General features: G+C 43.6%; 1 protein-coding gene across 3 annotated transcripts in view; it reads left to right on the forward strand.

Moving 5' to 3' along the window:
* arhgef28a (Rho guanine nucleotide exchange factor 28a) overlaps positions 1–10,759 on the forward strand; it is a 53,477-nt gene extending 42,718 nt beyond the window's left edge. For all 3 annotated transcript variants that reach the window (XM_087791980.1, XM_087791978.1, XM_087791979.1), the window contains 8 exons: positions 388–566; positions 625–716; positions 772–957; positions 1,055–1,212; positions 2,137–2,184; positions 2,380–2,856; positions 3,548–3,791; positions 8,216–10,759. In XM_087791980.1, coding sequence (XP_087648106.1) covers positions 388–566; positions 625–716; positions 772–957; positions 1,055–1,212; positions 2,137–2,184; positions 2,380–2,856; positions 3,548–3,791; positions 8,216–8,385 — 1,554 coding nt within the window. In that variant the 3' untranslated portion in view covers positions 8,386–10,759. The remainder of the gene's footprint in view (positions 1–387; positions 567–624; positions 717–771; positions 958–1,054; positions 1,213–2,136; positions 2,185–2,379; positions 2,857–3,547; positions 3,792–8,215) is intronic.
* The last annotated feature ends 2,388 nt before the right edge of the window (positions 10,760–13,147 follow it).

Raw genomic sequence — 13,147 nt, forward strand, 5'->3', positions numbered from 1 at the left:
ACGTATTATCATCAAGATTCTAATTCTCATCTATATACAGATTTAAATTCAGTTCAGCTGCCAATCTCTCTGATCATCAACACATTCGGTTTTCTCATCTTTAACTCGTACGAAGTGAAACATTGCTCAGATCAACACTAATGTATTTTCACTTTGATTCACTCCATATACTACTTTTTCATCAATCATTCAGAAAGTAGGATGAAAAAAAAACTCATTCCCATGTAAAGATTCAAAATGAAAAATGAATGACTAATAAAAAGATAAAATTGTTTCTGCCCCAGTTTCATAGTAAAAGCAAAGTGGTTCCCCCCAGACAGTTGGAGGTCTAGATGGTTCTAATCCAATCATTGTTGCTGATGGTTTCCACACTAATGTTGTCCACAGGACCAGAAGCCGCCCGTCATCCCGCTGCAGAAGCTGATTGTCAGAGAGGTTGCCAACGAAGAGCGAGGCATGTTCCTGATCAGCGCCTCCACCGCTGGACCTGAGATGTACGAGGTCCACACCTCGTCCAAAGAGGAGCGCAACGTCTGGATGAGGCTCATCCGGGAGGCGGTGGAGAGGTCAGTGTGGACGCCGCAGCTCCCTCGGCTCATCTTCTGACCCACCATGTTCTCTCAGCTGTCCGGAGGAGGAGGACGAGTCCACCAGCGAGTCTGAGGAGGAGAAGCGCGTCGCCGAGGCTCGAATCCAGAAGATCCACAAGCTACAAGGTGAGCTGGTCCATCTCTGGTGGTGAACCTGTTACGATCTGAACGTGTCCCTCAGAGAGTCTGATGAACACAGACCAGCAGATTTGCTCCACTCTGGAGGAGAAGCTTCACATCTACGCTGAACTCTCCTCCATGACCAAGCGAACAGACGACTCGCCGCCCGAACCTCGACTGCTGGTCCAGCCTAGCCTGGAGGAGCCGCAGCACGCCGCCGTGCTGCTGACTGCAGCTCTGCAGGAAGGTGAGATGTCCAAGTGTGAAGTCAATCTTCAGATGATACCTGATGGAAGTACTGTCAAAATGATAATGAACAAAATCAAATACTTTTTGTTCTGCAGCAGAGAACCTCAGAGCAGCACTCTCCAGTAAAACGCCAGATCCAGAGTTTCCCTCGGAACAGACCCCCATCTTAGATGCTGGTTCTGACCCAGAGGTCCACCTGGAGGACAGATCTGAAGCTGCTACACTGCTCTGCTCTCCTGACCTCGACCTGAAGGTACGTTTCACTCATCAACAATACATTTTTGTATGCAGGTGATTACTTGTACTTCTGTTTGTTGTATTTATAAAAGTAGAAATATTCGAAGACTCAAAGCCGATAGGAATCGATAAAGGTCTTTTTTTCTAAGACTTTTTGGTAGAACTTTCGATATTAACTGAAGGATGAAGTACCTACTTTAGCCTCTTAGAGGCGCTATTGTCTTAAAATTGTAAAAGCGTTTTCATCTGTATTTTTTTTACTCATTTACTTTTTGTTTATTTATATATTAGTTTATTTAGTTTATTTATTTTTTTCTTCCCCATTCTTCATCAAAAATACTCCCAGGCAGCATTTTATTTCTCTTTATTTTACTCTGTACGGATCTTGAAAGAAACTTATGTGACCTTATTGTCACTTAAAATATTCTTCGACCAACTAACCACTACCCACTATATGTTCTCAGAGTTTGTATGTGCACTTTTTTTTGACTCTCTGCAGCTGAATGAGAAACTTTGCTCCTTAAAACAGACATAAAGGTGGAGAATGTGTCGTAAGTAGTTAGATATCCTTGAGGCGTGTTATCCATTTTATCTCTCACACACATCTAAGTAACACTTGTTTGACTTGTTTCCTCAAATGTTCATCAAGTTTAGCACTTTGTTCTCCTGTTAACAAGGATGCGGTTCAACTAGTAAATGATCTTCAAGCAAAACGTTTCGAGAAAGAACAAAGCATTATTTATTTCAAAGGTTTTTCAACGTAGTTCTTCAAAGTCCACCAATGCTCCACTGCTATAATGCTGAGTGGGGATATGAGAGGGATTTTGATAGTTATTTGTTAGGAAATCTCAAAAGATATATTGTTTAAATCATCAGAAAAAGCAACTAAACCATTAGTGGTCATCATGTTAATGTTGGACGTGTCGTGTTTCTCAACCAGGTTTCCCAGAGCGTGCACAGTCTCACACAGCTGCTCTTCAGTCTGCAGGTCAGTGCTTCTCCACTGTAACTCCTGTTGTGTTGTGGCTACAACACACACACACACACACTAGTATAACATGTAAATGTGTGTATTTGCATGAGTGTGTGTTTTGTGTAGGTTTGATCTCATATTCAAATGCACACTTCACTCTGTTTTCACTGTCAAACTTGTGGCTTTGATGAGCATTTGAATGTGTGTCAGGCGGCGGTCACCATCCAGGACAGCTGCTACGAGGTCCAGCGCTTTCTCCTGCAGGACTCGGGGCGACCCTTGCATCGCCCGCCAATCCAGAGCGCCCGCGTCAGCTCCCTGCAGGAGCAGGAGAAACAACGCAACCAGGAGAAGAGGAAGGAGGAGGCGGCCAGCTCGCGCCGGCTGCAGGAGCGACTGAGGCAGGAGCGCGAGCGCTGGGAGCGCGAGTGTCAGGCCAGAGAGAGCCAGCAGGCGGCGCAAGAGAGCCAGCTGGAGGAGCGGGAGAAGCGGTGCCACCTGGAGGCCGACAGGCTGAGGCGCGAGAGGGAGGCGCTGGAGGAGCAGCTGAGGGAGTACCAGCTGAGTCTGGAGCGGCTCCGGGAGGGTCAGCGCAGCGTGGAGAGGCAGAGGGAGCAGCTGGAGGAGCAGCAGAAGCTTGTCCAGAACTTCAGGCCACAAATGGTCATCCCACTGGATGTGCAGCAGGTAAAGATCAGTCACTCTCACACGTGACAAGTCCCCACAGCGCATGCCTCCCCCAAGGAGCTGATTTCACAGGATTATAAAAATACTGACTACACAGAAATGTTTAGAACCACTTCCCCTAAAAACATGAGGTTTTCACTCATGACGTCAACTTTTACAATATTTTCTACACCTTATCGAGGAGATGATCTCATTCTGTGGCAGTTGCACTATATTGCCACTATAGGGTTCTCTCCATTCAAATAGCTCTTTTGTCATGTTAAATCTAAACCATTAGAGTATTTATGAAAGAAAGGCTATTTTTGTAGACACACTTCAAATAGGTTCTATATATAGGCCTACTTGTGATTGGAATTAAACTGTGTAAGAAATAAAAACAATTATTGATTTTTCTAAACAACTTTTATTTGTTTTCTGTCTACCCGTTAAAATGTATATATGTTGACACCCCTACTTTCCACTGATGCTTCTCAGGATGATGGTAAAATCGGCCTTATAACCAAATTGTGATGAGTTCACACAGAGGGAGTGAGACGAAGAAGGATATTTGTGTTGTGTTGTTTCATATTCATGTGCGCCATGAGACAAGACATGAAGCTTCAGGAATCGACTGTAGTTCAGATCACATCCCAGCTGCAGAACTACCCTCATCAAGCTGAACGAAGACCTGACAGACTCTCTCCCACCTCAGGACTCTCAACCCCCAGATGACCACGCCGGCAACGGATCGGTGTTCGTCAACGAGGCGGCATTCTCCAGCAGCGGCTTCAACAATCGACGCCACAAAGAAACGGCGAGCGCTCACAACTGCCTGAACAGCCTGTTGGCGCAGAGTCGTAGACTGTCTGCAGCTAAAAGCTCGCACGCGGACCCTCTGAGCCAGACCCTGTACGAGCCCACAGGATACCTCGCTGGTATAGAGGACACTTGTACTGGTAAGTTCTGGCCATAATCAATCGAGTTCAAGCTTAAGTGACTCTTCTGCAGTGATGAGTTCACTGAGTAGGAGCAAGAGAAAGAGCGGGCAGTGTTTTTGAGTGAGAAAGAGATTTGAAAAGTGTTTTTTGTTTTAGTTAGATCGGCTAGATGAGCATTTTTTTCTATCTCAAGCCTTATTCAAAACCATGCATCAACCAATATGAGGTTATTTTGAGGAAATGTTTCACAGCACTTGGACGTTGACTTGTCAAGATACAGAAAGAAAGAATAGAAAAGACCAGTAAGGAAGTTTTCGGAGAAAGGAAGTTCTGGGTCTCTTTGTTCCGGCTGCTTCCCCTGCAACCCGACGTCTCATGAGCAGTTCTTGCCACGATCTGGGGACCATCTGTGGAAAAGTGACATGGAATTACAAACTTTCAAGATGTAGTTTAGCTAGTACGATTCAACCAAAGAGCGTTTCATAACCATCAAAATGTTTGTCTTTTGTGAGTCCTCGTGCTTAATTTGGACACCTCATGGCTCACCCCAGAATGTTTTCTTCAGGGCCTCAAATTGCCCTTGTGGCTTGCATTTGAAACGGCTAATTTAAACTGTTTCCTTCAAAAGTAAAATAAAACAAGTTCACTGGTACAAATGGTACCTGTAATCAAGGAGAGACTCGGAGTAGAACCTATGCCCCCTTTGCATCAGAGTTGCAGAGAGATCTAAGATGCAGGTCATGGGTTTTTCTTTCAGGGGTCACGGACCTTCCTGCCAGACCTCTAACTTGAAATGGTTCCGTGAGAACACAAATAAAACATCCGGCATGCGAGCTCGCACTGTAAACACATCGCCAAGGCCTCTCAGTTAATCAGTGTCCCCCGACAAAGCACCTCCTGCCCCCCACAGAAAGAGAATCTGCGGCTGCTCTGTGGATCGACTGGCGGCAGACAACGGCGTGTGAATCACAGTTCAGGGGCTGATTGGAACATCAATCTGGAAAATCTTTACAGAACTCATCACTGTCAGACCCGTCGTCACGCTGAGCGGCGGGGTCAGGAGGTGGGCTGAATTTTTGAGTTCACATCTGAGCATTGTGTTCTCGTTTATGATGGATCACGTGACCCGTTTGTAGTGATGGTCGGCAGCAGGTGATCACATGGTGAACTTCTTCCTGGTTATTGAGCAACTGAAGCCTCTCAGAAACAACACCTCATCTACCCACAATGCACTGCTTTGCTGCAATTCCCAGGGGTGTCCTGTGTTTAAACACTGAGTGAATGACCCCCCCTCCCTCCCTCGCTCTCCTCCACCCCCCATCTCTTAGCAGTTTCCAGTAAGCTGCTGGTTTTTATATTTCATGCACAGAAGCGAGCAGGTTCAGAGGAACGCGGCTTCTTGTGCTCACTCCATGTGAAAGAAAGAACTTGTGTCTTTCAAATGCTAATCCTGTCTTTGTGCCTTCAGGCACATTGATCAAAAAATGTCTTCCTTCTCATCTTCACCTGCACACACTCACACACACACACCTTGATTCGCTGACTCCATCTGCATAATTCGGCCTGGAACAATGTCGTCTCGCTGAACCCGTCAGGTGGAATTTGAGGAGCGTGTCGTCATATCAGCTTGTTTGTTGCTCATCCTTTCACACAGAGATGCATCACGGAGAGGATTACGGGAAGTGGGACGTTTGTCCGCCCGTCTGTTGGAAACAATCACCGCATAAAAGTTTCTAGTGACTCAGTTCAGACATGTGATGTGTGTTTGTGCCGCAGTGGACTGAAGTGAGACGACCGGCTATCTGGTGAATTTGACTCATCGAGACGTTTGTCTTCATTGTCTCCTCTGAATGGTCCTGTCACAGCAGGACATCGGGTCTTCCTCAGGGGGAGCATCTCTAGGTCTAGTTCGAAATGTAGGGAGAGGACAAGAGGACAAAATATTCTTACGATGTAGGTCACAGCTTTACAAACTGTATAGTCACCAAACAAACAGGAAGAACAAGTCTTTTTCGTGGCTCAATTTATCAGAATCATCTTCAATCTACCAAACAGTTGCTGGTTCACTTCCAGGTCGGATGGGAGGCAACTTGTGACGTTTCTGTGTAGAGTTTGTATGTTCTCCCCATGTTGCGTGGGTTTCGCCAGTAGAATCTGCGAAAGGCTCTAGCTCACCCACCACCCCCATATGGGATTAAGCGGTAAAGAAAATGAATGAATGAATGAATGTCTTGCCATCTTGCCTTATTGGAAGTCTCTGTTTAATTGTAAACATAAATAATATTATTTCCCTTATATTATCTTAAACAGCTTTCTACTTCATGAAATAACATTCATTTATTTGGAGCAAACCATAAATAAATGTATCAGTTCAGTCTCGAGTACGGTGTCAGCCTGAGTTGAAGAAAGAGCTCAGCTAAAAGACTCAACTCTCCATTAAAGGTGTATTTGTACTCATTCCTGTAGTCCATGTTCTTGTTGTGAGAGAACACGGATACTAGCGTTTTCTCTCTTAAAGATGGAAACATCCTGAGGAGAGAGACCTCTTCCTTAGACACTACTTTAGTCACTCACGACAAAGTTAGTTGCACGAGAAAGAACAGAATCACAGATACAAGCGAGGACTCTCTGCAGTGAGCATCAGTAATCCCGGGGAAAGTCAAAATGGATTGAATCCTCCTCTAAAGAGACAGTTGAGGTGGTGCGACTTCTTGTCTGGTTGTCCTACAATAAAAGTTAGACCTGGAAACAGATGAGCTGTTGAAGGTTTCTGTGGAACTTTCTGTGGAATCAATGCCATTGATAAGTGGTGGTAAGTGGATGACGGTTTACTTTTAAAAAAGCTTACATTGTTACTCTCCTCTCAAAGATATTTGACTGAGTCATGAAAGCTCGACCATGATGGCAGAACAACAGCCATGATGGAACTTAATTTCCTGCTGCTGTCCAGAGTCAACAGACGGGCGAGTGTTGGATCATCGTCCATCAGCAGCCGATCTATAAGCTGCCACCTCCACTCACTGTTATAGAATTGATCAAACAAACTTGTCCTGGGAGGACACAAGCCTGTAATTTAAGGTTCAGGACATTTGTTTCCATGACAGCACACCTGTCGTCCATCTCTACACACACTCGCATGTGTGACACACACACACACACACACACACACACATCCCCGTCCACCTACGAACAAACCTTTGTTCACGTCCACCATCAATTCATCACATTTAAGACCTGAAGAGCAACTATGGAGCTTTCCGTAGTAATACTGTGGAGCCTTGTGTAATAATACTATAAAGCCTTGTGTATTAATACTATGGAGCCTTGTGTAGTAATACTATGTAGCCTTGTGTAGTAATACTATGGAGCCTTGTGTATTAATACTATGGAGCCTTGTGTATTAATACTATGGAGCCTTGTGTAGTAATACCATTGAGCCTTTCAGAGTAATACTGGGATCCTTGTGTAGTTATAATATGGAGTCTTGTGTAGTAATACTGTGGATCCTTGTGTAGTAATACTATGGAGCCTCGCCTTGTTATACTATGAAGCCTTTTGTAGTAAAACTATAAAGCCCTGTTCATTAATAATATGGAGCCTCGTGTAGTAATACTATGGAGCCTTGTGTAGTAATACTGTGGGGCCTTGGTTATTAATACTATTGAACCTTGTGTAGTAATACTGTGGAGCCTTGTGTAGTAATACTATGGAGCCTCATGTATTAATACTATTGAGCCTCGTGTAGTAATACTATGGAGCCTTGCAGAGTAGTACTGTGCAGCCTTGACTAGTAATACTATGGAGCCTTGTGTAGTAAAACTATGAAGCCTTTTGTAGTAAAACTATAGAGCCCTGTTTATTAATAATATGGAGCCTTGTGTAGTAATACTATGGACCTTCGCCTAGTAATACTGTAGAGCCTTGTGTAGTAATACTGTGGAGCCTTGTGTAATAATACCGTGGAGCCTTGCAGAATAATACTGTGGATCGTCGTCTAGTAATACTATTTTGCCTTGCGTAGTAATACTATTTTGCCTCGTGTAGTAATACTATGGAGCTTCGCCTAGTAATACTGTGGAGCCTTGTGTATAAATACCATGGAGTCTCGAGTAGTAATTCTTTTGAGCTTTGTGTAGTAATACTATGGAGCCTTGTTTAGTAATACTCGATTTTTGAAAAAATGAAAGGAATTGAATTGCTCCTTATAATCTGAAAATCAATCAAGTGTGACAAAGAATATCAATGAAGTTGATGCAAAGAAAACATTCAAGGTTGTTGAGCAACAAAACACTGCATACAGTGTCTGCAGCAGAAACTCTTGAGGTACAGCAGCAGGAGACGACACGAGTCTGCAGCAACATGTCTGCTTCATGTAGTGAAATATGAACCGACGACGGCTTAATTTCCATCAACACTAACTAAAGTTTGTTTCTTCCTCTCAGACCAGCAGAGCTTCCTCGGGCAGACATGGTCGTCACAGGCGAGTGGAACTGAATCCCCGTCAGACCCGCCTCAGCCTGGCGACCCTACGTCGGACCTCAGTGCTCTGGTTTCCATGGAGACGGACAGCGGAGGAGAGGAGGGCAGAGAGGACACCATTGTGTATCTTTGACCCCCAAAGACTTCAGGCAGACTCAAACTCCTTTCCGACGGATGTTTGGATGTTTACTTGAGCGAATCGTGTACTTTGACCCGTCGCCTTCATTTTGGAGACGACCTCTCTCTTCGCCTTCTCTCCCACCTCAGGTGGTGACGGCGCCTCACCTGACAGCCGGTCTCACCGTCTGGCCGAGCGTGACGTGACTGCAGAACAACAGAGCTGAAAGATTGAAGGAGACAACCCCGAGTTCCTCACACTCTCAGCCCCGAGCTAGCGTTTGTTTTGTTTTATCTGCCGCGAGTTTGCTTCACTGTGGAGAAGAAAGAGCGGATGTGAGCTTTTTTTTTTGAAGCTTTGAAATATTGATTAAAAACACCAGGGCGTTGAGGGGAAGCAGAGAAACGCTTCATAAAACAATCCAGATACAAGCAGTGAGCAGCAGAATCAACACTGTCAAGACACCAGACCTCGACTCATGGTTCTGTATCAGCCGACCCTGATGGCAGGACTGAAGACCTTGATGGTGAAACTGATGACCTTGATGGTAGAATTCAGGCAAAACTTATCTCAATTTAATCATCAAGAGAGAGAGGACTGTGACAATAATCAAAGTAGCTCTCTTACCAAGGAAGTAAGGTTTAGCAAGTTGACTAGCTTGAGTTAGCTCCCGCTAGAGAACTTTTGAGGTTCTGATGCTTTAAATGATGAAACGTCACCTTTCCACATGGAAACGGAGTCAGCACAACTTTAGATGTAGTACGACTGTTTAGGGAGCATCAAGAAGTACTCAGAAATCAAGCATGGAAGTACTAGAGATGAGATCTGGTAGTACTCGCCGTGACACTAATGAAAGCGGTACACTAGCTGCCAGATCAACCGTACCCCCAGTTAGCTTCTGCGTCAACAACTTCTGAGGCTCTTATTGTGAAACATGGAGCACTTGTGATGACACATCATAAATTGGATGACGACACGTGACGAGGGATGCACCGAAGATTTAGCCAATGAAAGTGTTCTGCCAAAAAGTGAATTCTCTGCTTCTAACATAATTGAAGGCACCAACATAATCCCAGGGCTCAGTAGCCTACACGCTAATGTTCAAGCTATTTCGTGGAAAATAAGATCCTTAAGTAATAAAACCAAGCTTAATATGCTTCAATTGTTATTTAATTGTATTGTGTACATTTCTTAAATCTTATATAAGTATAGTTTTCCAAATATTTTGGATTATGTTCCCCTGTTTTTTTTGTAGAGCACCTGATAGTCATATTTAGAAACTAGTATTGACTTGTAGAAATAAATACAAAATAAAATAGTTAGTTTCTACATGATCTTTAATATCATAAGGGCCACATAAATACAGTCAAAGGGCCACATGTGGCTTCCAGGCCGCACTTGGCCCAGGTCTGGCCTGGATGGTTGATTCAAAACAGAATATTGACATCAACAATTATTTAGAGACTTCTAATAACATTAAAACTGAGGTTAATACGAATTTGATACTCGCTGTTAAAGGTTAAGAAAAATGTGTTTGTTTATAATGTTCAATTTGGTTCAAACACAGCAATACAGTGAAAGACCAAACAAAAACCACATCAAATTTTGATAAATGTGCCAAACAAATATTTCCAACTTTGTAATTTATTTTTTCTTTGTGTAATTGCAATCCCAACTTTAGTTCTATACTGGTTTAGTCATAAATCCCATGTTACTAGAATTTACACCATTAGTTATTGCCCCCTATCTTTTTATATCGGTGCATCCCTGGTAGCCACTCATGCTAGCACTCAAGATAGCCTCAAACAAGTTTGGTTGCAATGATGGTGTTTGTAGTACTGCTCCAGAATTCCTGCTTCAAAACTCGGAAAGTTGTGTCTCTAGTCTTCACGAAGACCCCTCAGTACCACCAAAGAGACCCGTGTCTCACAAGCTGGTTCTTTCTACCGTCTTCTTTGTTTTAGGATGGAAGTATCGTACAAAATGGCGTGACTTTCCACCTCCTAGATTAACGTCTTGTCGTCCATGTTCTAGTATAAACTGGTTGGGATCAGACCAGCTGTTATGTTACCAAGAACATGTTGAAGTCTACAAGTACAACATGGTAGGATCCGCTACTGCAGTGACATGTTTCGACACAGTGGTGTCAGGAGGAGGATTAGGGACCTAAAGCTGAGCTGATCCAGACCATGTTGATGTGGAATGTTCCTCTGTGCCAAAAACCTCTCTCTTTCCAAAATGATGATGATGATGCATTTTCTCACCATCTGATGTAAATGTCTGTTTTTATTTATTACCAAATGTTGACGCTCACTTCCTGTACATAATCTGATGTGATGTTTATGTGTTTTTGTGTATGCTGACGACAATACAATCTTTGCTGAAGTCAGTGTTGAGTCTGGTCTTTATTAACGGGGGCGATGTTGTGGTCGAGGGTCATTGATTCAATGTCTTCTCAAGGGTTTATTCGTACGAACACATTCATGTGCGAAGATTCTAGAAGTGTCTCCCCGATCTTCAATTCCTGACCCGCGACGTAATTGGCGTCTGTGACGTCCTCTCCGCAGAGTCGCCCCCTGCTGCTGTGTCAAGTCCGAGTGCAGCCATGTTTATCCCAAAACACGTGACAATTAAGGGACTGTGAGACGGCGTCGGAGTCACGGGCGGTCTGTCCAGCTGATGTGAGTGGAGGTCACGTGTTCAATGTAAGGATGACGAGCGCGTGTTGTTGGAGGTTTTTCTGGATTAGAAGAAAACAGACTGTCTGCTGAGACATGCAGAGCTGATGTTTGTGTCTGGTTCTTTCTTTCTCACACCATCATAACCTTGTTGTTGCATCCTCGTATCGTAACCTACCTGACTCTTCTTACTGCAGGAAGTGACTGATCTTGACCTGGATCACACCATCCTTGGATTGTACCATCATCCCTTCCTCCGCATCTGCCATATGATTCAACAAGATCATTCTGTCATATCACAGCGCCTTCTTTCACCACTTTTCTTCTGCCATCACCACTTTTTCCGCTAATATCAGAACATTTTTCAGTCCAACATCACAACTTTTTTCCGTCCAACATCACAACTTTTTACATCCATCATCACAACTTTTTCTGTCCAACATCACAACTTTGTCTGTCCAACATCACAACTTTTTCCATCCAACATCACAACTTTTTACATCCAACATCACAACTTTTTCAGTCCAACATCACAACTTTTTACATCCAACATCACAACTTTTTCTGTCCAACATCAGAACTTTTTCTGTCCAACATCACAACTTTTTCAGTCCAACATCACAACTTTTTTCCGTCCAACATCACAACTTTTTACATCCAACTTCACAACTTTTTCTGTCCAACATCACAACTTTGTCTGTCCAACATCACAACTTTGTCTGTCCAACATCACAACTTTTTCTGTCCAACATCACAACTTTTTCAGTCCAACATCACAATTTTTTTTCGTCCAACATCACAACTTTTTTTGTCCAAAATCACCGTTCCTTTCTAATAACATAACATATACTTCCACCATCACCACTTTTTTCTTCACCATCACCACTCTTTCATCCAACATCACTTTTTTCAACCAACATCACAACTTTTCTTTTCCACCATCACCACTTTTTAAACAATTTGAGGGATCCTGAGGGATCAATAAAGTTCTACCTTACCTTACCTTACCTTTTTCTTCCATCATCACTTTTTTCATCCACCATAACAACTGTTTTCTTCCACCATCACAACTCAGTTTCCACCCTTGCATTTCATTAAAAGTATTTTTTCTGAAGGTCATAAGTGTGTATTAAAGTTGAAAATACATTTTTTCACTGACACTGACTGTTTTGTCTTTGAGTGACTCAGACAGGAGCCTCAATACCTTTTGTTTTCCTGCACGCTAAAACATATGTGGAACAAAGCTGGAGCTGCTCAATCCACATAAAGAAAACAGACATCGGTTCCGAGGATGTTGCTCCCCTCGTTCTCCACAAAAACAAAACAGTTCTGTGGTTTCTTGAAGAGCCTGAAACTGATACAAATCAGCTGCTCTGGCTCCAAGTGACCACATTTCCTACGCCTTTGATCTTCAAGAGGCCAATAATCTGTTCTGTCATTGTGCCGTCAGTTGTTACTGTGATGTTGTTGGCACAACAGTGTGTGTGTGTGTGTGTGTGTGTGTGTGTGTGTGTGTGTGTGTGGGAACACCAAAGTCAGCTGGCGTCGGCCCACAGCACATTTCGAAAAGCTCACAGAGTGTCTGTGATGGAGCGTATTTTTAAAAGGTGGCTTAACAAGAGAGCGGACATCTTTAAAACGCCTCTCTAATTGTAGAGCGGTCGGCCTGTGTGAGTGTGTGTGTGTGTGTGTGTGTGTGTGTGTGTGTGTGTGGGGGGGGGGGGGGGGGGTCCGGACCTGTTCTAACATGAGGCATGCGTGTGGTTAGATGAGCAGTTGATCTCCAACAACAGTCTCTGATGTTCTTCTGTCTTTGTCCTCATCGATGGCCCTCAGGTGTGTGTGGGTGATGATGGCGGCGACAAACTACATGGTGCATTCAAGGTCAGACTCATGTAGACTCACCTGGAAGTCCACTCTCACATGCAACCATTAAACCTGCTTCTTCATTCCAGCAGTGACATCTCAGATTAAAAAAAAAACACTTCTTTATTTTCAAACTTCCTGACAACATGTGAAGCTTTTGTGATATATTAAACATAATCATTTACATAGACAGTAAAATCGCCATCTTATTTTGTTTCAGATGGCAACAGACT

This window comes from Callionymus lyra, chromosome 5, assembly GCF_982586985.1.
Source record: "Callionymus lyra chromosome 5, fCalLyr1.hap1.1, whole genome shotgun sequence".
Classification (NCBI taxonomy): Eukaryota; Metazoa; Chordata; class Actinopteri; order Syngnathiformes; family Callionymidae; genus Callionymus; species Callionymus lyra.